General features: G+C 32.9%; 1 protein-coding gene across 1 annotated transcript in view; it reads left to right on the top strand.

The window, feature by feature from the left end:
• The window catches only part of LOC106462497 (transient receptor potential-gamma protein-like), a 113,812-nt gene extending 88,444 nt beyond the window's left edge, over positions 1 to 25,368 (top strand). The window contains 11 exon segments of the mRNA NM_001314083.1: positions 1,481 to 1,651; positions 2,908 to 3,142; positions 5,283 to 5,420; positions 6,405 to 6,544; positions 7,135 to 7,250; positions 8,656 to 8,910; positions 14,786 to 14,981; positions 17,867 to 18,061; positions 20,484 to 20,525; positions 22,996 to 23,179; positions 24,283 to 25,368. Coding sequence (NP_001301012.1) covers positions 1,481 to 1,651; positions 2,908 to 3,142; positions 5,283 to 5,420; positions 6,405 to 6,544; positions 7,135 to 7,250; positions 8,656 to 8,910; positions 14,786 to 14,981; positions 17,867 to 18,061; positions 20,484 to 20,525; positions 22,996 to 23,179; positions 24,283 to 25,304 — 2,694 coding nt within the window. The 3' untranslated portion in view covers positions 25,305 to 25,368.
• The last annotated feature ends 724 nt before the right edge of the window (positions 25,369 to 26,092 follow it).

The following is a 26,092-nucleotide window of genomic DNA, read 5'->3' as shown; positions in this document are numbered from 1 at the left end:
ATATCAATGTTTTTGGGGACAAGCACTATCGGAAGAACGATATCAATGTTGTTGCGACTAACACTATTCATTAATGATATCGATGTTTTTGTGACTAGTGCTATTCAAGAATGATATCAATGTTGTTGGGACAAGCACTATGGAAGAACGATATCAATGTTGTTGCGACTAACACTATTCATTAATGATATCGATGTTTTTGTGACTAGTGCTATTCAAGAATGATATCAATGTTGTTGGGACAAGCACTATGGAAGAACGATATCAATGTTGTTGCGACTAACACTATTCAATAATGATATCGATGTTTTTGTGACTAGTGCTATTCAAGAATGATATCAATGTTGTTGGGACTAGCACTATGGAAGAACGATATCAATGTTGTTGCGACTAACACTATTCAATAATGATATCGATGTTTTTGTGACTAGTGCTATTCAAGAATGATATCAATGTTGTTGGGACAAGCACTATGGAAGAACGATATCAATGTTGTTGCGATTAGCACTATTGAAAAATAATATCAATGTTGTTACGACTAGCACTAGTCAAAAACTATATCAATGTTGTTGCGACTAGTACTATTTAAGAATGATATCAATTTTGTTATGACTAACACTATTGAAGAATGATATCAGTTTTGTTGCGACTGGCACTATTCAAGAATGATATCAATGTCGCTACGACTAGCACTAAAGACTTTATATACTAGTTAGTTCGACCACACAGTAGGTTGGTGAAATGAAACAAACATCTGAACTAGAAGTGCAAATAAGCAAGTATTAGCTAACGGAAAGCATAATGTATTTTTCATATAACTTTTATTAACTTAAACGCTGATAATAAAAAATGAAGTTCAAACTACTGATGGCTTATCTTTGTTATCTTCATATATTATTTTTGAAATAAAATTGTAAGGTATGGTTGATAACTTTTTAAACCAGAGTCAATAGGCCATGGATATTAAAAATAGGTACAGATAGATATAGTAACATCTTATTTTAGGTGTATTAATAATTTTTAAGTACCATTTTAGCACTTCTACGAATTAAATAAATCATAGCTGTGGATTTTCTAGTTTCCACAAAATGATGGTGTGGTTTATTTGAAAAAGGAGTGTAATTAGTTTATCATCCCTTGCTTCGTTTGTCATACTTGATATATATGCATTAGTGTATTATAACCCAAAACCCTTGCTTACCGTAACGAACATTGTTTTCACGTACCAATAATTTCCCCTTTCGTGTAAGTAAATCTCTAAAAGGTTATATTGTTTTCTAAGCGACAGAAGGCTTTACTCGCTCGAAAAGAAACTGGTAGGAGAAATTATTATATATTTGTTCATACCCAATTACATATATATATATATACTTGTCCAGTAATAATCGTTATTACACCACTTGCAGTGAAGTCGTAGAAGTAAAAGAAATAAAATAAATTTTCGGTGCATGTGATAACGACGCATATCGCTTTCTTTCAGGATCTCAGGCGTCAATGCCAAAATTTTGCCACAGCGTTGCTGGATCATACCCGCAGTTCGTATGAATTAGAGGTTATGTTGAACTACGTCCCTAGCGGCCCAGCTTTTCACCATGGTGATCGCATGCATTTGAGTCGTCTAAAACTGGCAATTCGATATAAACAGAAAAAGGCAAGTTGATTATATAGTAGGATAGAAAGCTCTTTATGGTTTGATAGTTTTCTGTTATATGACTTATTAATGATGCAATATCTATAAAAAAAACTGTAAGTAGTGAATTTTTTTCAAGAAGGGTCCAGTTCTGACAATTTAGAGTGTGTGGAATTCATTCTAATTTGTAATGAGAGTTTATCAAGTAAGAAGTTAATAGAATTTTTCAGATTCGTTAGAAAAAAACGCAACAACCAGTGAGGTTTTGGATTACAAAACATAATTTTTATTTGGATCACCTATATTTATAAAATAAATTTATAAATATAAATAACCCAAATCCAGTGTTGCACGACGTTGTAGCCGGACACTAACAATGTAAACGTTTACATACTTTTTTTTTCTAATTACTTAATTACAAATAAAATCTACAAATAAAAACTTGGAACTTCACTCACTGATGCATACTTTAAAAATAAAGATATGTGATATCTTACATGTATTGATATCAACTTATGCACAGAACTAGACCTACTAAGATCAAATATAATAATAAACTCGGTAAGAAGAATACCTATTTGAATATACAGCCTTCACATTCTTACTTTTAACGATTAAAATGCATTGTTTCGTCAGTTGGGTACCCTCATTGTTGGGTTAAAACTTAAATAATATTTCACGAGGTTCGACCAGCTAAGGAAATGTAGATTAGTCCTAAATCTACTTATTAAGCTAACAATGCAAATTAATCTCTATATTCTTTCACACAGAAGTTCTTATAATAAAAATATAATAAATCAAACGTTCTAACCTATGCTGTTAATGAAAATAACATTAAAGAAACTGTAAGGTATTTACGGTAACACAATCTCTAGTTGTTAGCTTCATAGGGTATTTACGGAACACAATCTCTAGTTGTTAGCTTCATAGGGTATTTACGGAACACAATCTCTAGTTGTTAACTTCATAGGGTATTTACGTAACACAATCTCTAGTTGTTAGCTTCATAGGGTATTTACGGAACACAATCTCTACCTGTTAGCCTCAAGTAACGTCGTAGATTTATTTCATTTGAAGCCGATTCCTTTCATTTTAAACCGTACACAATACATTTCAGTTCATCATAACATTTTCTTTTAAAGTTTTACAAAACCGCATTTATGATCGAAATAAAATTAGCAAATAACTGTAACTTATCCTTTTTTATTCTTTATTGTAACTTTATATCGCCAGCGTGATAATTCACTTCTAAGACAACCCTATATTTGACCTTACAGTTCTGTGCCCATCCGAACGTTCAACAGCTCCTAGCGTCCATCTGGTACGAAGGTTTGCCTGGTTTTCGGCGAAAGAACGTTGTCCTCCAGTGTTTAGAAATCTTCCGGATCGGGGCTCTCTTTCCGTTATATTCCACCGCTTACATTCTTGCTCCGTATTCTCGCTTCGGCCGGACCATCCGTCGGCCTTTTATCAAATTCATCTGTCATTCTGCTTCCTACGTCACATTCCTATGTAAGTGTACATAATAAATGCTTGTGTTTTTTCGCAGCATTTAGTGTGGGATATACATACCTATATAACATACAAAAAAATCCGTCACTTGAATATTTTTCGATTTGTATCCTCCACCAGGTTCTGTATCTGTCAACGGTGAATTTGCAAACTTACAACGCTAAGATCCTGGGTTCGATTTCTCGCGGTGCACATAACGCAGATAGCCCATTGTGTAGCTTTGCGATAAAACAACAACAACTAAACAATATCAGTTTAAGAACAACAATGCAGCTCACTCATGACGTTCAATATATTTTATTGAAATCGCAGTTTCTACAACTGTCGTGGTCGTTAGAAGATACAAAGAACATAGCAGTTTATAAGCAAAAGGAAAATATAACACCAGATGGCTCTATTATTTAGTCAAGTTATGGGTTTTCTTGTATATTGTGTTACTGTAAATATCTGAAAACTGTTATTTTTACTTTGGCTATTCAAATATTTAACCGAATTCGTTTATTTGCTAAATTAAATTTGCATACTAAAACCTGATAAATGTACAAACGTCAATATTGTATGTTTCATATCATTGTCTTTTCAACAATCCGTCAAATTTTTAAAAGTTTTTGTACGATTGCATTTGGCCTTCAGAGAATCAATAAGGCTAAAAATTAACTGATACTGTAAAAAACTAATGAAAAATCTTGTGCTATAAAGCTGGTTAATACGCATCAAATAGTAACGCAAACCAATGTTCAGAGCTGGACATGTACACCAGTAGTTAGGGTGCCGGACTATGGAGGTGAAGATCTAAGGCTCAAGTTTCAATACGTCTCTGAATATTCATCGTATTTTCGGTTTAGATGCATTATAATTGTGACATTCGAGCCTGCTATTCGGTTAAGAATAGTCACATAAATGGTGAATGGCTGCTCCTTCTCTGATCAACAGTTCTAAATTAGAGATACCTGTGCTCGAACTTCAGGGGTTTCTGATCATTGTTTATCTCATGTCTCGCATAAAAGGATGTTTAGCTTGAAAACATAAATACCAACAAACAGTGGACAACAAACTGGTAATCCTAGGATATAGAGAAATATTGCGTATAACATGTACGACTTCTAAAACGAAATTAAAACGAAAATTACAAAAACGTATTCATTTTTAACTAAGTATTATTTTACTTAAAATATTATATTACTAAAATAAAATATGATTTTGAAGGCATCAAGTGTAGCTTAAAAATTATAAAGCTGCAAATATAAATTGGCGTTTAAAACTTAAGATTATTACCAAAATAAGTGTAAAAATATGAAAATATTTTTAATGATGAACTTTGACCTTTCAGAAGTTCTATAATGTGAACATTCAGAATAAGTTGAATAATAGTGAAAGTTGGATATTACATCGGAAAAGATTTATCGAGCATATTTTTAATAATTGATATATTACGAAAACAATGAACAATGAAATGTTGAATATTGTGAATTGACATCTATTTGAGCAGAACTGTAGTCAACTAATGAGTTGATTCTATTATACTGAGCAAATATTCCATTGATCGTTTCGTTTTCATTATTGGATTTTAATATAATTTAAGCAATCAATTACCTCTCGCTCAATCCCATCAAGAAAAATCCTTTTTTTGTTAAGTGACAGTTGGCTTGTATATCAGCTGCAGACTCCCAATCAAACACAATATTTGCACATACTAATAAGTATAGGTGTGTTATGTTGTTTTTAAACTTGTTTACTTATTTTCATCTTAAAGTAAAGAGTCAGTAAAGAGTCAACCGTTGTTAGTAAATCCACTTATAGCATTTCTATATACATGGCCGTCTTTTATGAAGTAACATGGAACTTTATAGATCTTAATGTAATTTATTCCAGTAATGAATCACGACAACAGCTGGACGTCACAAATGTTTCATTGGGGTACTTCAAAGAGAAAAATAATGAGAGTTTTGGAGAGATTCCAGTGCAGCACAGATAGAAACAGAAAGATAGATGGATTTGCATATTATAAATACCTTTGATGGAAATAAAATAGTGTGTTTGAGTCCTTAATTGTTGTACGGCTTACGATTGACTTTGCTATTGAAGCAATTAAATTGAAAGTGCTTACTTCTAAATATCTGTTTTGTGTATTTTTTTCTAGTTCTACTTATTCTTGCATCTCAACGTGTAGATAGTGTGCTGATTGGTTGGTTTGAAACGAAGGAAATGAATGATATGGTGACAAAACGAGGGGCTCCTCCCTCTATTATTGAATGGATGATCTTAGCTTGGGTAGCAGGTAAGTTATCAAGTTAATATTTTTATAATTGTGTTTTATGTATTTTCATAGCACTAAGACATTGAGCACGTTGTAAATTATAAGTAATGTTTCTAACTATATGTTTTTATCAGATCAGAGAATTACAAATGAAATAACACATCGTAAACTTGATTATCAGAATCACGGTTATTTCATAAGTTTCATTTTTATCAATATATTTAATAAGATAAACGTTTTATTAATTAATACAACAGAAACAAACTTTCTATAAGCTGTTCTAGTTTGGAGAGAGTATTTTAAATTTGGCAACATTCAAAATCTTAAATTTTAAACTTTCACTCATTTCTTTTGTACGTTTTATTCTTTTCCCATAATGCATGCTTGATACTGTTTACGACAGTGCTCTGCCTATTTAGATTTGCTATTGAATTACACTTTGAATAATATTAAGTACTTCAGTACGTCTACAGGAAGGTTGACAACGGTAAATTTGTCATTTTAATATTCCATCTAAAAAATCTTAGATACAATAACACACTGTTGTTACAACAATGTCGCCCATGCGTGACTAAGCGGTACGTTTGGGGAACTTATAATGCTAAAAATAGGGTTTCGATACCCGCGGTGGCACAGCACATATAACCTATCTTATAGATTGGTGCCTAATAATAAATAAACTATTAATGAACGTGTTCTAATATATATATATATATTCATATAAACTTATTTCCAGTTTTGCTCCCGTAGTGGACAGAATGCAGAGATCCAATTGTGTAGTTTGCGCTAAAACAAACAAACATTTTACATTTGACTTAAGAATTAGGAAAATATTTATTTTGTTTTTTTTTGTTACTTAAATTGAAAACGAGATGAGGGACCTTTATTTGTTATCGTCACATTAGGTGAAGGGATAAAACTTCTTAGCAGGCTTTGTATTAAAAACGAAGCATAAAACTTATTTATACAGTTAAAACTAAAATGCTTGTTTTTCTTCTCTTTCAGGGTTAATCTGGAGCGAGATTAAGCAACTCTGGGAATCAGGGCTTATAGTGTACATTAGTGATATGTGGAATATAATTGACTTTATTACAAATGCGCTATACGTGGCAACCGTAGCTCTTCGAATAGTTGCCTATTTCCAGGTATAGAAAATGAGCAAAATCACTGTTTGCGTAATTAACAACTGAAAATATCTGATTAAGAATTTTCTTCTTGCTAAAATCTTTTACACATTTATGTTGTAAATAGAGTGAACTTTTCTTCTTAGTCTGAGTGTAAAATAGGCCCTTATATCTTGTGTATTTTTTTTGCAAATATGTAATTTCAATTTTCGACTGTTGAAAAGGCCTAGAAGTGAGAGTACTTATATATATTCTGAAATAAAGTTCAAAAGATAAAGTGGAAATAAAGCATGGAAATTCCGATTAAGTTTAAATATGTGCTTATTCTTAATTTATCATGTTAGAGACTAATACTTTCGAGAGAAACTTAGCATAATGTTGTTTGGAACACTACGTCATAATTAAATCAATATATTTAAAGATAATTTACATTTTGTACAATAAAATTGTAAGTAGCCTTAAAGACAAATGGATAGACAGAAATGCTCACACTTTAATAGATCGATAGGAAAGCAGATAGACAGATTAAAAGACAGAAAGCTACAGAATAGAATAAATAGATAAATATCTGAACTCTTTCTCTGTAATTTTATTTATCTTATTCTTCCCAGGTACAGAAAGAAATAATACTAAATACTGGCACTGCCTATCTCCCTCGGGAACGTTGGGATGCCTGGGACCCCATATTGATAGCTGAAGGGCTTTTCGCGGCAGCCAATATTTTTAGGTAAGTAAACGACAGGGCTGAGTAAACGTTTGACTCTTAAACCTATCGACAGCTTACTTACATATTCTTATATCTGCCAAGAGCATTGTGCAGGGCGATTGTAAATATTACATAACAATCTTTCTTCAGGTTCTAGTGCTACATCTCTGGAGAGTATCAAAGAGTTAGCTCTGAAGTCGGCATTATGGATTATACATTTGCTATTATTTGGTAAAGAAAGTTTTGTAATTCAAATATACAAATGGGGGCAACAGTTTCCTGGGTTAAGGTGACATAAAATACTAATCACATACTCATATATCTATATTTTTACATTAACTAAGACTAATTACAATTGTATCAGATGTAAACTTCACAAAAGATGAATACTTTTTATAAAAACAAAAATGAAGAAGAACTGCAGTCGTAGCAACTAAACGGTGATATTTCCTTTCTCCAGTTAGTTAAAAAAATGAAGGTGAAAAATCAGTGTTAAATAAAAGGTAAACAATTAACAGTTTCTAAAGAAAGAAACTCAAGTACTTTAGTCCAGAACTTCTCGAGTATATCCAAACATCCACCATCCGCAGACAGTTGTAAATATGGTGGTTAACCCTTTGAAAAGCGTGCTAAGTAATAATTCTGGTGTGTATATAATATAGCTAAAAATAATAAACAACACCCAAACACACCCCATAATTATATTACAATAGAACTGGTATTGAGCGAAATGATGATTCTTGGACAGCGACTTGTGGAAGACAAAAGATTGGTCTGAAATGTTATTTTTTTACATACCTTTAATTTCGAGAACAAATTAAGAGGACTGTCGAATAAACAAAATCTACAATAAACTTGATTTTTATAAATACCTCCAACATAGTTCGATGATGACATCAACTGGAGAAACTGGATATCTCAAACACTTATTGGTTGTTACTGCTGTAGTTCTTCTTTGCTGATTTAATAAAAAAAATAACTTTATTAATTCTAGGTCTCATACTATTTTATTAACCTCAGTTAATGCGTGAATGAACTAAAACGTCTTGAGTTCTTGTTGTTCAGTTTAAATGTTTGATGCATATTTTCGTTTGTGGACAAGTTTATTTAAAAACATTATTTCATATTGCTTCGGTGTGTTTTCTTCGGGTCTAACGTTCTGTTTATACAATTTAACCTTGTGCTAATGCACTAATGTTTTTTTTTTGTTTTTTGCATTTGTACAAGTTATGGAAAAGGAATGTGCCTTTCGAAATCTTAGACTTTGTTATTTGAGGGTTATCTGTAATATCAAAGCAAATGTGAAGTTGTTTTCCTCTTTCCTAGACATTTTTAGGTATTTACTTAGTTAATTATCTGTCAATGTTACAATATTTTGATCGACACCTAATCACTTCATGGTTATACTTATATTTCTTTCATCTAGTTCGCTGAAGCTGGTTTACATATTCTCGGTAAATCCTCACCTTGGCCCTCTCCAGATATGTCTGGGTAGGATGGTCATTGATATCCTCAAGTTCTTCTTCGTCTACACATTGGTATTATTTGCCTTTGCCTGTGGAATGAACCAGTTGCTGTGGTGTTATGCCGACTTGGAGAAGAAAACCTGCGAAGAAAGTCTGAGATCTCCTCATAATAAAACTGATCCAGTTGCTTGTTTAACATGGAGGAGATTCGCCAAGTAATTATCTTTATATCAGGTGACGCCAGGTTTACCTGGTGAAAAGTTCTCACCACAGATATTATACTCTGTATATACAACAACAAATGAGTTTTAAATTTAACGTAATAGAGTATTTCCTTTAATTATTTAAGTCCTGTTCTTTACTCTAGTTATGATAATGTCCAAAAATGGGAACGAATTATTGGATTCCCATTCAAATTTAAACTTAATACAACTGTAAAGCTTGTTAATCTTCTGGAAAAAAAGACTTTAAAATAATTTCTAGTGTTTGGCCAAATAGAAAATTTGGCAACAGCGTATTGCAACTAGAAGATTTCCTAGTAATCAGATCCACTGTAGGAAGTTATTCACTTTCAAAATATTCCCTAAAGATGTTACATAATATTGGAGATAAAGGCTTGTCCATAATCATTTCGTATTTTCATCTGTAATATTGTCCCATGCATATGAATAAACCATCTTCAACACATGCTTCCATTAGGGAGATAGAAGTATGGAAGGTACATGAAGCAAAATTTTAAGTTCAGGTAATTTTCTTTTTAAGAAGCCTATTTTTTCATCGATTGATACGTTGTAAATAAAGAATCAGTGTCAAAACTGACCATTTTACTTTCATTTATGCTAGAGTTTTTATTTTATTGCCAGAATTTATACTGTTTAAAATATGTGACGATGAGAACTTTCTTTGAAGTGTAGACAGGTGTTGTGCTAGTCATTTAAAATAGCGGATAATTAACTGATCCTACATCTATATCATTAAATGAGGAAATTGTGTGCGTGCATGGGAAGCTCTTCAAACTTCACTGAACTATGCAAAAATGCGATTATGAGTATGGAAGTACGGACGACGTCAACAAATACGTAAGGGAGGGGGTAAGAGGTGTAGATAGTACTATGTGTTGCAATGGAAAAGGTATTTGGGGAATGGATCTGTCATCTCTCACAGCCCCATCTTGGACAGCAGTGTTGATATGTTAAGGTTTTGTGCGTGAAAATTTTCGTTTGTTTATAAACACTTAGAGTACCATCACTCTTTTGAGTTCTAATGCTTCTCCCCTATACCCAGGTTTTGAAAGCCTCTTTAGATCTGGTGTTTCATACTAGATAAGTCGATCGGTTTTGTCATTTTTGATCAGACCATTCGGCGTGAAATATCTTTTGCACTAGAGGTATTTGGTAGGTATCACATTTTGTGGAACAGGTATTGAGATGTCCCACACGGTCATCAGTTTCGTTCAAAATTTTACTTACTCAACTTAATACATGAGTAGTCTATGCAAATCACTTAATTGTTTTAATTACTTTAAACACACTGCACTGCCTTTGAATTTTATAAACTTTGTGCATTCAAACAGAAAATACCACAACCAAAAAAAAGTTTCGTACGCGTAGCACGAGTTTTCCCTCTAGTTGGAAATAATAAGCTTAAGAGGGCAGCGACTTTTATGCGTACAACCCGAATGTTTACGGCAGAAGAGAATTGATCGATTTAAAGATTTTTAAGAGATCCGGATAACTAGCTAGAATATATCGAAGTGGTTTGTTAAAATCATTACTTTTTTGGATAGTGGATTAGCCCAGAATTTCTCGTAATCGTTTCAATCCTGTAGTAAATCCTTAAGTTTTGTTTCGTTAGTACATTTATCCAAGATGACAATTTGTTTTACTTTGTCAAGTTTAGTTACTACAATATCTTTATTCCTTTTTAATTTTCTATTGTAAAATATTGCGATGGCTAAACAACCAGTTCAAAGGCTCAAATCGTTATTATTGTATTTAACCGGTTAACAGCATCCGTTATCAAGTATAGGTCAAGGTCAACGTTTTCTAAAGACCATAGCTCCCCTGTGGCACAGCAGTATGTCTGCGGAGTTACAACGCTAGAAACCGGGTTTCGATATCAGTGGTGGGCAGAACACAGATAGCCCATTGTGTAGTTTTGTGCTTAATTTCAAACAAAATCGAAAGACCATAACCTAATGTTACCTCTTCCTAATCTGTAAGACGATAGATTTACAATATTTTTATCTGTTTGAAAAATGTATATCATTTACGTATTTTAAACTATTTTTCAAGCTTATTTTGTACTCTTACGTTTTCGTACTTTAATTCCCTTGCAATGAAAGTCTTTGCTATCTTAAATAATTGTTTTCTTTGGGCTACAGAAATACGTGCTTCAAATTTGCGTGCAACTTTTCGGCAATTAGTTCATTAGTTTCTGATTTTACCGCTGGGTTAAAATGAACTTTTCCAAACTACCTCATACCCTTGATCCTTTGAATATAAATTTGGTAATAAGGACGATTCTATTTTTCAAGCAGTTTATCAGAAATTATGGATGTAACTTTTTTTGTTTTCAGTGTAGAGCAGTAATTCATATGATCTGTAAAGAAGGCAATTTAACGATGGCTCTTGAAAATACTTTAAATATATTTTTTGTTCCTTCGTGAATACCATTCTAATAGTAGCTAAATACACAATACTTAGTAAGTTAATCTAATCAACGTTAATATAAACTATTACAGAACAACTATTTGAAAGTTCTTTAAAAATCCCAACACCATTCAAAATTTCTTATCCTTGAATAAGGTTGCACCTCAGATTAAAAGAGGGTACCTATATAACTCCGTACAAATCGTGCGAAAAAGGTTTTGTTGGTGAAACACGAATCGCGGGATATAAAAGGTGTTATGAAGTTAAGTGTAAGAAACATATATTGCAGTTGAGTGTTGGTCAGTCTCTAAAATATTAGAAGAATACTGCACTCTAAGACATTAGCTAGTGATTGAAGTGTGCGACAGCCTTTCTTATTCAGCTGGTGTAGAGATTACAAGGCTCCTTATGATTAAGAAACATTATAATACGATATACGGTGTGCAAGGTCAGAAAGAAAGGGACCTTTTCAGCGTGGGTTTGAGAAAATAATATAAAGGACAGAAGTTCAACGAAAGAAAAGAAGAAGACTCTGATATGTGAGAAAGAGCAAATAAGTCAAAAGAGCCCAAGGAAAAAGTTATATGTTGTCAGTAAAAAAAACAATTTCTAAATCTATGTGTTATCGATTATAGTAATAAACATCAATTTGTTTACGTTGATATGACTCAATTCCTAATAGAAAAAAAGTATAACCTAAATAAAGTTCATGGACATAAAAGGGAAAGCGTAGTGCATGTATAGTAAGTACAAGGTAGTGTTAAATCGATTATAATAAAATAATGTCAAAACTATTCAAACAAATAATGCCATTCATTCTACACGCGAGGAATCTTGATTATAGGATCCACTAAAAATCTACCAAAATAATGCATAAAACTATAAATGATGTCAAAACAAGACTTGTGGAAAGTTCGTTAATCAGTACAAACTTCTAAAAATCGCTGGTTTAGTTTCAGCTGTGAGAGTGTTTGATATTTTACAAACAAACCAAGACTTCTGTGTTTGTTTGTTTGTAATTAAGCAAAAAGCTACACAATGGGCCATCTGTGCTCTGCCCACCACTCTTACAACCCACGGGTTGTAAGTCCGCGGACATACCGTTGTGCCACGGGGGAGGGGGGGGGGAGATTTCTGTGAAACGTGAAAATGTTTCGTATTGGTGTAGGTACTGTTTTTACTTTAAAGTTTTTTTTATGTACCGTGTAAGAATTGTGCAAAAAAAAGGCACAGGTCAAAGTTACAAAATGTCTTTCCTTTTTAATCCTATCGATAGTATCTATTAACATTTTAATATAATTTAAATGAGCATTCCCAATTAATGTAGTTTATATTTAAGTGATGGCGTTGTCTATTGTATTTTATAAGGCTCAATATTTTATCCAAGAATATAAAATTTATTTGCAAAATATATGTCAGTATTTGTTTGCCATGTGGTTAGGGCGCTTGAGGTTCGATCCCCGTCACACCAAACATGCTCGCCCCTTTCAGCTGTGGGGGCGTTATGTTGTGACGGTCAGTCCCACTATTCGTTGGTAAAAGAGTAGCCCAAGAGTTGGCGGTGGGTGGTGATGACTAGCTACCTTCCCTCTATTCATTCACTGCTAAATTAGGGACGGTTAGCGCAGATAGCCCTCGTGTAGCTTTGCGCGAAATTCAAACCAAGCCATCAAAAAGCATAAACAAACCGCACAAATATATTTTGTGTAGCATTTAGCAAAATTATATCCAAAACAGTTTTGTTTGGAAGACTTCTTCCAAGAATAATTCATTATCATTAAAAATATGATTCAGCTCATCGTCAAATAACAATTCCATGTTTAAGTATAAAAGTTTATTCGCAAACAAGAGTTTGTTTGTTTGTAATTAAGCACAAAGCTACACAACGGGCATCAAAACCCGGATTCTAGCGTTGTAAGTCCGCAAACATACCGCTGTGCCACTGGGGGTGCAAACAAGAGAATTAGAGAAAGTTCAGTTATTCGAAATGATAACTGTTTCTTATTTCTTCGGGCCCGGCATGGCCAGGTGGTTAGGGCGCTCGACTCGCAAACTGCGCGTCGCGGGTTTGAATCCTCGTCACACCAAACATGCTCTCCCTTTCAGCCGTGGGGGGGTGCCGTTATAATGTGACAGTCAATCCCACTATTCGTTGGTAAAAGAGTAGCCGAAGAGTTGTCGGTGGGTAGTGATGACTAACTACCTTCCCTCTAGTCTTACACTGCCAAATGATGGACGGCTAGAGCAGATAGCTCTCAGGTAGTTCTGCGCGAAATTCATAAGAAACAAACCATAACAAGCTTATTTCTTTATCATGTCATTTCTTACTATTTTTCATAAATACATTGTTTTTTTAACTAAAGATGTACTTTTGTATACCATTAGCAATGCAATATTTTTTGTTTTAAGTCCTTTTCTCGGGCTTGTTTTCGTTCACTCTAAATATATACCAAATGTCACATTTCTGAATTCTGTAAATCTCAACTAAGGAATATCATCACTTCTTAGAGTTGTATAGGCTTGAGAGAATACTCTGTTTCGTAAATCTGTTTGTTTATTTCAAAGATTCGTGCAAGGCTACACAAAAGTTATATCTGCATGCTGCTCCTAATTTGGAACTGATAAGACAAAGTGTAGACAATTCATCAACAGTACATACTGCCAACTGTTGAGTTACTATTGCCTGATCGAATAGTCGAATTTGACCTTCGTTCTTATACCTTATACGCAGCCACGGCCGTAACTAGCTAGCTATGAGGTCACCGATGTCCGGACCTTGGTTAAAATTTGAAATTCAATGTATAGTACTATTTAATTTTACATCCATATGGAAAACGTATGCAATATGTAAAGCTCACCCAATCTTGCTAGGGCCATGCACAGCTCGCAGTGCGTAGTGTGTTTTAAAGGTAACGGGTCACGAACCATGAATCCTCGATTAACAGTCTGAGCAGGCTAACCACTAAGTTTCGACCGGCCTTTCTCTCGTCAATAACCCTAGGTTAAGCTCAGAAAGACGACAATCAGGCTCTATTTTAGGATGTATATATATATACAACATTTAACACGAAATAGAAGATTTATTAATAATAATTCTTCAATAAACTATATATGTTATTTATTACGTTAATTGAACGTATTCTCAACAAAACTGTGGTCATCAACGAGATAAAAATTTCATCATTTGTTGGTTTGATAGTTTTAACTGTAATTACGCTTATTCTATTTTGCATAACAAAAATTATAATTTTGCATTAAAAACATATTAAGGATTTTTTTTCATTATAATAAACATATTAAGAAATGACTATCAAACCAGATAATACACATACACAATAATATCTGGGAAACTAATCGAATTTTATTTATTAAACTAGAATGTCTGACGTTGTGATTTTCTATTCCTCAATTTAATTGTGATGCCCTTTGTCCCTGACAGCGTGTTCGAGTCGTCACAGACGTTGTTTTGGGCAAGTTTCGGTTTGATAGATCTGGACAGCTTTGAACTGACCGGGATTAAAAGCTACACCCGTTTCTGGGGAATGTTAATGTTCGGCACCTACTCCGTAATCAACATCGTCGTCCTCTTGAATCTTCTCATCGCCATGATGAACCACTCGTATCAGATGATCTCGGTAAGTTACAGCCATAACACAATCTAAAAATTGATCGTAATTGATGGCATATGATAATATTCTCATGCTGATGTTGTTTACCCCGAAACATAACATGTTTATAGCGCTAGAGACAACTCGCACATTATCATATTACAGGTAGTGGAAGGTTTGCATGTGACGTAACGAGTACAGTAATTTCATATGACGCGCGATCTTTGATATCAGTCTATTATCGGTTGATAGGAGGAAATATTATAATATAGATGCAGGAGTTGACATCTGATATTTAAACATACTAATAACAGTCACGTGTAAGATTATATAGATAGCGTATTAGAATTTTAAGCTTCCATAATCCACCTATTTTTTATTCCGTGCTCTGTATTATTTACGATAGATATTCGCTTTGTCAACATATGGTATTCTTCTCCGTCATAATACATTTTTACGTTGCTTACGAATGACATTTTATCAGCTTTGTTGGTTGTTGTTCCGTTCGTACAGTCTAGCCGGGGAGATAAGGCGTAGTATTAAACAAACAGGATTTCTCTGCACATTGAGATTTTAGCGCCATTTATATGCTACGAAATTTCCGAATGACCTTGAAAATATATCGTGTTCCACCATATTCCACATTAATAGGTTTGCCAGTTGATGTTGTCTTTTTCACATTCATGATGTGAATCACGCTTGGAAACTTCTAACCATGGCCTTTCTGAAATTACAAACAACTCAGTATGCTCTATAGTACGATAAACCAAATCATATTTTCTATATTTGATATTTTTTCCACTCTGGACAAAAAAAAACAATAGTTTTCCGGGAGTAAAAATATTAATATTTTACGCCGAATATTGTTTGTTTGGTGTTTGTCGTTGATTGTTCTTTTTTTTTTGGAACTTACTTCGGTCCAGATTATTAAAAGCCACTGCCTACAAATGTCATAAACTTTGGAAGGTTACATTCGAACTCTTTTTGGGTGTAAAAATTGGATAAAAAATAACAAATCTTACGTTCTTGTAATTGTAAATTTTAAAGAATACTTTAAATAATTAGCATGTTAAAATACAATATTCATATATTTATATTAAAATTTTCGTTACGCAGTGGTATAAATATAAGTTCCATAAACTTATGAGTGAAAGCAAAGAGAAATGTGTAATAATATATCATCCAGTGCGGACGAGCCTTCTGCCTAATACCACGGCTCATTAGGCTGGCTGTGATACGTAAGACAAGCGTAATAGTGATCTAGGTGCTATTTGTGTCATCAACTGCATGAACAGCAGTTGTAATCCTATGAAATCGATTAAATGAGTGAAGTGTAATTATTATTATTATTATTTAAGGAACTTACACTTCAGAATTAGAGTAAGGATTAATGATAGGGTACAATCCTAAAATAATTACATGTCATTCCCACATTCATGTGACTGGCAGTGCACATTGAACTTTTGCAAATAATGTTTTATTTTTTTCTGAACAGAGAATATAACAAGAATAATTACGATATTTACGTGATATTTACGTAAGAGCTAAGGTTTAATTTTGATTTTAGGAAAATGTAATGCAGCTTTAAGACTTACGTCACTACTTATTTAATAAAAGCAGCGACATCTGCACAACTCCGCCTAATTTTTAAATATATGTTGATAAAGCAGAGTTAGCCGTCTGTCTTGGTGGTGTCTTGACGTCACGAGTTATTGTAAGAAACTTGTTGAACCAATCTCGATTAAATTTGATTGAGTTTAAATGAACAAGTTATCAGCCGAACAGTTCTAGTTTGGCAGCCATTTTAGCATTTACTACGTGAAGCCGACGCCAAACGAAAAATACTTTTAATACCAAGCGTAGCACGGATACCTAATTATACGAACGGTTCGTTTGCTACACCTCAAGATATTGGAAGGGGATTGCCTACGTCACCATTAGATTGTACCCTCACTAATTATAAAGTGATTTTAACTGAATTCACATAAACACGTATATATATAATCTATGAATAAGATTTGCTATAAAAAAAACTATCTTTTAGTAGAGGAATTATGAGATTTTCTTATATAATATTTAATCTTAACGATTTGAAAATCTTCAAAATAATCAGCTTAGGACCTTATCTTTGAATGGTAAAATCACAAGTTATGAAATATGCGTTTAATGCATTGTGTAGTGGATATTGATAACTTCTACTTGACTCACCTGGTTATTTAATTTATATCTGTCTTACTATTTCATCAATAATGGTCATGTACCTTTGCGACAAATACAGTCATTTAGTGTTCTTTTCTAGTAAGGAGTATCTGTCAACATATAAGAACGTTACTGTTCCCAAATAAAACTACCTAAGTTTTAGATTGTACTAAAACATACATGTGTACGTATGTATTTACATATAAATTTATAATGCGTAAGATTGTACTGAAATATAATTCATAAGGCCTACGGTGTGTGGTAGTTTTAGAACTAAACAAAGCAAGACACAGTTTAAATAATAACAGCTGTAAAGTTCTATAAACAATTAGATTCTACAGTCAGTCATTGCATGCTTTTGGTAAACTACCTATCGTTGTGTAAGTACTTTAGATTGCTGAAGGTTTTATAAACGTACGTGATAATTGGCAAAACAACTCTCTGAAAATCTAAATGATAAAACACTTACACGTATACACATTTCACATATCAACTCTCAACTGATTTGTGACGATTCAAAAAATATAGAGTTTAGTGATATATATACATCCCTCTAATTCATCTACGCTGTGAATAAAGAACTTAAAACGAATTACTTTATTATATTACTTATTTGCTATAAAAATGAAAAAAACACATACATTTTAATGCATTATTTTGTTAACTTATAATGTTTCTGTATCTATACATAAATGCTTGTTATATAAATAAAGGAACAGGCAGATACAGAATGGAAATTTGCACGAAGTAAGTTATGGATGAGTTACTTTGAAGATGGCGCCACCGTTCCACCTCCTTTTAATATTATCCCTACTCCCAAATCTTTTTACTACCTTCTTCGCTGGATTGTCAGAAAGTTTTGTGGATACTCAAGATCAGAAAAGAAAGAAAATATTAAAACATATCGTGTAAGTGTATTTCTTCTTTTTTATCAAGTGGAATACAAGAATTCTTACGTTTGAAGTTATTTTCAAATATTTATAAACATTTAAGATTGCTTGTATAACTTATTTATTTATATTTTGTGAGGATCATATATTTGCAATAAAAAAAAATCATGAACTAAAGGCTTTTGATTTCATGTCAGAGTTTTTAACACCTATCACGGTTATCGTTAATTATATACGTTTTATTAATTTCAAAAAAATCATAACTTTATTGAACAGATGTATTGTCCATGGAAAATCCTTCGTTAATGACGGTTTTATTTCACAGCTCTACAAGATATCAGTACATACAAATATTTAGGAGTTTGAAGTTTTTATGGACTTCTCCTTTGGTTGTCATGAATGATACCGTCCTCTAGTAGCTACATAAGCAATATAAAATATATCGTTTAGGAGTCGCTCCCGTTTAATATACTCTCTCAACTACATAACCAATATAAAATATAACGTTTAGGAGTCGCTTCCATTTAATATACTCTCTCAACTACATAACCAATATAAAATATAACGTTTAGGAGTCGCTTCCATTTAACATACTCACTCAACTACATAACCAATATAAAATATAACGGGACTCCTAAAGCTTCTATTTAATATACTCTCTCAACGTTATATTTTATATTGGTTATGTAGGACTCCTAAACGTTATACTTTATATTGGTTATGTAGTTGAGAGAGTATGTTAAATGAAAGCGACTCCTAAACGTTATATTTTATATTGGTTATGTAGTTGAGAAAGTATGTTAAATGGAAGCGACTCCTAAACGTTATACTTTATATTGGTTATGTAGTTGAGAGAGTATGCTAAATGAAAGCGACTCCTAAACGTTATGTTTTATATTGGTTATGTAGTTGAGAGAGTATGTTAAATGGAAGCGACTTCTAAGGCTTCTATTTAATATACTCTCTCAACTACATAACCAATATAAAATATAACGTTTAGGAGTCGCTTCTATTTAATATATTCTCTCCAAATATAACGTTTAGGAGTCGCTTCTATTTAACATACTCTCTCAACTACATAACCAATATAAAATATAACGTTTTTGAGTAGCTTACGTTTAATAAATTATTTAAGTTACCAAATCTACAAAAAATATAGCTTTTTTTAATGATTTTTGTTCACTATATTACATCAACTACACAACAAATATAAAAAACAATGTTTCTGTGTAGATTACATTTAAAGCACTATTTCAGTTATTTAACTTGAAATTGGCGAGCGTAGCTTTATATTTTGGGAAAACCTATTTTGTTACATGAGAATCACATTCAATACTGAAAATATGTGTGAACAAAAGTTCTATAAAGACAGATTTTAGATGTGGTGGCAATGTCATTACTTCGTCAGTGGTACAGAATAATCAATAATTATAAACAATGTAAATAAACATTAACAAAATTAAACCTCACACCTACTCAACTGAAACATCAAACAGTTGTTTGAAAAAATTAATGATACCTGTTACCATAACAGCTACCTTAGTAGAGGCTTAAAAATATACGTACAAGTCGGATTTTACCAGGGATGTTGCAATATAAGTTAAAGCTAGTTTTTTGCATTTGAACTTCTCTAATACGAGAAAATTTTATGTGGTGAAAGTTCACAAATCCATCTATCGTGTTAATTGAACTGATAAGTTATATTTTTACTATCTTTTGTTGTGTTTGATGCAAATAACCATTGGTAAAAAAACAACTTTTGTGTTTGATGCAAATAACCATTGGTAAAAAAACAACTTTTGTGTTTGTTGCAAATAACCATTGGTAAAAAAACAACTTTCGTCTCGGAATGGCGTCATTCAGGTTTTACCTTAAGCTTGGCTGAAAATATTGTTAACTTAAGAAAAATAGAACTGAAAGAAACTTAGAGTGTTATTTAAATAAGTACTAATTCTTTCATTGTTAAACTAAATCGTTGGTATTATTGAGAAATACAAAACAAAATCTAAATTTTAGCGAAGTTTTTTTCAATTATTGCTAAGAAAACTGTGTAATTTTTTTTTCTATCGTATAGTCTTGTTTTCTTTATTCTTCTGTTCAGGATTCTAATTGTTTAGAGGATTACCAACACTTGTCCGTAACCATTGTAACTTTTATGTTTGTTTCAGAAAAAAATTTAAACAAATTAAGCTACTTCAACAGTATTTATAACCTTATATTTTATGTTGTTTTTTAGAAATAGTTTTAAATAAGTTAAGCTGTTTCAACAGTATTTATAACCTTATATTTTATGTTTGTTTTAGAAATAGTTTTAAATAACTCAAGCTGTTTCAACAGTATTTATAACCTTATATTTTATGTTTGTTTTAGAAATAGTTTAAATAAATTAAGCTGTTTCAACAGTATTTATAACCTTATATTTTATGTTGTTTTTCTTCAGAAACAAGCCAAAAAAGCAAGCGAGAGGAACCTCCGTTATCAAGTAAGTATCTTAATTTTTACTACATGTATATTTTCCAGAAAACAACTGGACATAAAAAAACAAGAACAAAATATAAATATAATAATAAATGTCTATCAATTTCAGGTTTACCAATTCTAATTGCAACAGTTCTAATCATAAGTATACTGTTGTTAACTTTTCTGAAATAAAGCAACAATTGTATTAAATTATCAAGTATGAATAATTATTTTATTTTTAGTATGAACTTGCAACAATTATAACTGATATTATGTAATAAATACATTCTAATCGTATCGAGTTTATGTTCAGTATCTTATTGTACAGTTTTTAACTTGCTTATGGGAGTATTAAAGAAGGGACATTTATTATTACAGATTAAACCTGATCTATGAATAAAGTGTAAACAGTTTGATCATTACCATACTTTCAGGGACATTTTAACCTTTTCTTAGAGTTGACTTGAATGACACAAATTTCCGTGCTAACAGAAATACGACGAACATTTGCAAACGTAGTATTTGGACTGATCTTTCAGTATGCAAAAGACCGGGTGTGACGTATTATAGCTAGTGTGTCGGAATGTGGAACTTCAGGTCTAGAGTTCGAGCCGTGATATGCTGCTCAACACACTCTGCACTTTCAACAGCGGACATGCTCTAAAAGGAACAGTCAATCCTACTATTCGATTAAGAGTAGTCGCCTAGGCGGCAGGTGTTACTGACTATCTGCCCTATTCTTTTTACATCATATCTAAACTAGGGATGGCTTTGATCTTGGAGTTTCGACTTGGCCATGTAGCTTATATACCACATAAAGTACCTTTTGGTTTTAGAATACCAAATACCAAAGTAACACGGGCATAAATGAATCTAGTTTTAATAACTACTGATGCCACTAGGGAACAGAAAGATGACATTATTTTAGACTTATAGTTATTCATTCATAAACTACAGACCATACATAATTACAAAATTAGAAAGGACTCTTGTAAAAAATGTTTGTTTGCTACAAAGAAATGAGAGAGGTCAGAATAATCTAAGAACGTGGAACAGTTTATTCTACATGTAAAATAGTTTATATAATTATGTACTTAAATAACGAAGGAAAGAACACAGATAATATATACGAACTTTGAAGAAGACGGACACAGTTCAAAAATTAGATTTATCTTTGTTTGTTTTGTTGTTAGGCACAAAGATACACAATGGGTTGTTTATCTGTATTCTTCCTACCGCGGGTATCGAAACCAGGATTTTAGCGTTATAAGCTCGCATACTTACCGAAAATGGACACAAATCCATTATCACTCTTAATACGGGTTGATTTACTTTACACTTTTATGTATGTACACATAAGATTAGTAAATATGTTTGTTACACAATGTGCTATCTGTTCTCTGCTCACCACGGGTATCGAAAGCCTGTTTCTAGCGTTGTAAGTCCGCAGACATTCCGCTGTGCCACTGGGTGGGTTAGTAATTATACATAATTATATTTCGGTATAGAAATCAATGAAAAAATAAATTTGGTTGCAACAAATAGTGTCATGTTTATGGACGAAAATACTTAAGTCCTACAACCGAAGATCCGTTACTTATACAAATTATATAGTTATTTTATCTTTACGTCTACCGTAAAAGTTATACACATATTATTTAAAACAAAAGAGAGTCACAAGGAAACTGTTCTATCGTAAGAAAATAAAGAAATGTAAAATCGGCAAACCGTCCTGTGAAGTTAGGAATTTTGATAATCAAGCGAAAACTGAAACCAAGATGGATTCGAACCCACAACTCTACTTAACGTGTACACGCTTTATTTACTTAAGACACTTTTTCTTTCTTTATTAATCCACCCTCATAGAGGGGGGGTATAAACAAACATACATCAGTTATTCGACATAACTCATGACCATGTCGATACAAATTTGGATAGTAATAAAAAAAAATAGTTAAGGTTGATCACTTAAATTGCCCCCAGTGGCACAGCGGTATGTCTGCGGACTTACAACGCTAGAATCCGGGTTTCGATACCTGTGGTGGGCCGAGCACGGATAGCCCATTGTGTAGCTTTGTGCTTAATTACACACACACAAACAAATTACTTAAATTAAATACACAGAAAAATAATAGCTACAAACAAACAAAACAATGTTGCTCAAATTAATAAAAATAAAATGATGCTTCTTTTCGAATGACGCAAGTCTCACATTCTTAAAATGACTGCGATAAAATGATACTTCCTTTCGAATGACGCAAGTCTCACTTTCTTAAAATGACTGCGCTTGGACTTAAAAATGGCAAGACTTGTTCCACATTCTTGCAACCGTTTTTGAAAAAGCTTAATTTTCCTCTGGCATAATTTATGTTTGTGTTACTCGTCTGAAATAATTTTTACTCCATAAATTATATTTCTAATAAATGTTTTCTGCCTCTTAACTTAATCTTCGCTCTCATTCTCTTTCCGTTTTGTTTGCTTTCTTCTGATAGACCATCATGAGAAACCTGGTTCGCCGGTATATAACCAAAGAACAAAGACGCGCTGATCATCAAGGCGTGACCGAAGACGATGTGAACGAGATTAAACAGGATATCTCATCTTTTCGCTATGAACTAATGGAAATCTTAAAAAACAGTGGATTTAATACTTCCGTAGCAAAAGGACAATCACAAGGCACGTTACTTCAAGAATTATTGAAATATTTTTAGAATAATTACTTTTCTGACCTAGAATTTCTGTTGACTAGAAAATGCTTTTTCATTTAAAAAACTATCATTTTTAAAAATATATAGGGGGGGTTAATTTATTTAAAATTTAATACTTGTATATGTCGAGGAAATGGTGCATTCAACGTATTAAGAACACTTCACAAGGATAAATTGACAAGAATCTGGCAATAATTTCAGCTTTTAGATAAAACTATATTTGTCCCGTATATTACAGGATATCACCGATGATCGGATGTTTTCCTAGGGTTTCATGCTTTTAATTTTTATGGTTAAGTAACCAAAGTAAAACTAGTGTAAAATCGCGACTGCGGTGCAAAATATTCTAATATATTGTAATAATCCAAAGGAACTAATACTTCACTTTGTTGTTTCGTTCAATTTTAATGTGACTTGTTGTGCAAATGAATGTACAACATTTGAAATGTTTTAGGTTTGCAATAAACATTTAATTTTTACAATTTCAATAAGTCTTTTAGTTGTTAATATATCGTAAAACAAACTAGCGATAGCCGTGTAATATATCAATATATCTTCTCAACTACACTATAAGTAATTGCTAAATGAACTGTCGACCATTGGCTTCATCGGAAAATCAACTTACACAATAATTTGAACCAAATCTTATTTTGAAATCCCCCAGTGGTGTAAAACTTGTGTTTGTTGCCATATTTCATTCCCATTTATGATAATGGCGTGTTATTTCGAGGGGAGTCGTACTTTTTTCAGCGAGTTTCGGGAAACAATCGTAGTTCTTTTGAGTAATGCACGACTGCCACCTCATTCATCAAAGCCACGAATAAGCCAACTAGAAAACTAAATATAGCATGTGTTCTTAATTCATAGGAAGTGTTTTGGAAAGTCGATTTTACAATTTTAGGTATGCATGATTAATCATTGTCATATAAGCATAGATACGTTTCAGTTCATATTTATAAAAAAGTTGTATGTGTGTTCAGTAGCTATAATTTAAGTTGCAATGAACATTAACATAAAGTGATTATAACTAAAAAGCAAGATAAATGTTTTGACCGCTTTCATGTTTTTCAGGAGCTGGTGGCAAAAAAGGCAGATTAAAGGAGCGTCGTTTGATGAAAGGGTTCAATATTGGTCTTGTCGAGGAATCAGAAAAAGCAGATTTAAATACAGATAACTCTAAAAAATCAGCAACTAATAGGTTTGTCAGAGCTGCTCGTCTGGCCTGTGAAAATAAAAATACGAAAAGACGAAAATGGGACAACTTAGTGGAAGCAACAAAGAACGCACGCGCTGCCATTTCTAAAGGTCGAAGTGAGGAGTCCAAAAGCGAGCATGAATCATCAGAAAACCAAAGTCAATATGAGGTTTCCAGTGAATCTAATGCGAGTGTTGTTTTATCCCCTGACGCCTGTAGTGCAGAAGAAGTTAAAAAAGATCAGCTTGATACAGTCATAGAACTCCCTGAGACCAAGTTGGCCCGATTTGGTCGGAAATTTGGAAGTTTGACCTTTACCCGTTCCAAGTTAAGATTTACCTTTCAAGATCAGAATAAATACTCAGCTGAAAGGGTTCAGTCGGTTCCTAAATTGACAGAAATTCCAGAGAAATGGAAAATGGAGAATACAGTCAGCGATAGTGGACCCAGTTTGTTACAGTCATCTTTAAGAGCCTGTTCACTGAATTCTCTATCCGACCACTCTCCCCCACCCTCTGTGACTTCTATTCCCTTAAAAGTTGTTGTATCCGAAAGAAGATCCCCTTCAGTTCCAAGTTGTGTTGAATCGAATATTTCCATGTCATTTACTGGATCTTGTGATTTTTCTCAAAATCAAAACATGATTTATAAGGTCCAAGGGGAACAACCTAATAAACTGAAAAGGCCATTTGTTATCCCTATAGGGGAGGCAAGTCACGCAGCTAGTTCCTTTTATGGCAGTTCAGACAGTAATATTCCTGGAGTTATCAAAAACAGTTCTTCGTGTGAACAAACACTGATAAGATCCGACAAAACTGCAAACGGACCTATTAAGATGATGTCTCGTGTGCACGGAATCGAACCAGCAGACAAACAGATGTCCATCGGTTGGATTTGATAACTGGTTATAGATTGTATTGCTGTTGCTTGAATAATTTTGTACAGAGCTGGTGATCCAGTTGTGCCAAAAAAAAGAAAAAGGATAAACAAGACTCGTTGTAAGCTTTCCTGTTGGCTCAACAAAAGTATCTTTACTGGCCTTAACAGCATTTGTGTTTGTATATAGCAATGTAAATGTTTCATATGTTTGCTTATCGTAATTGTGAAACAAGTATCTTCTTTTGACTAGAATGTTTTACCAGAATAATCCTTTACAAAACGAGCGCAACATTTGCAGATTTTACTGCGAGGTCAAAAATCGTCCCCATTACTTCCCGAAAAAAATAACATTGAAACATTAAATTTCAAAGTTTCTTTTGTGTGTGTGTGTGTATTTTCCTAAAACAATAATGTTTTTGTTTTGTTTTGCAATTTTCTTAAAGAAACCGAATAGGATAGCATCCGATTTCGAAGTTTATAGTTGTCTGTTTCGTCTGTGGAATTATCTCGGTATGAAGTACGTAAATATGTCTGTGCCATTCAAACAAATAACGCTACGATACACAATAAATATTTCATGATATCGCAGAATTTAGCATGTCGTTTGTCAGTTTGCTGTAGTTCTAGAATGTAGTCGTAAATATAAACGTAACATATAATTAATACTTGAAACCAAAGCAATGCCAGTCTCCACACTGTTTTCCTAAGGAACGTCCACGTATCATTTACACCTGAAAAAATCCACCAAGCCCTCGAAACCACAACCAATTCAAAGATCCACGCAGTACACCGAATTACATCAAAGAT

This window comes from Limulus polyphemus, unplaced genomic scaffold (genome assembly GCF_000517525.1).
Source record: "Limulus polyphemus unplaced genomic scaffold, Limulus_polyphemus-2.1.2 Scaffold1183, whole genome shotgun sequence".
NCBI classification, from domain to species: domain Eukaryota; kingdom Metazoa; phylum Arthropoda; class Merostomata; order Xiphosura; family Limulidae; genus Limulus; species Limulus polyphemus.
Note: the sequence above shows the minus strand (reverse complement) of the source record. Positions and strands in the feature narration are given on the sequence as shown.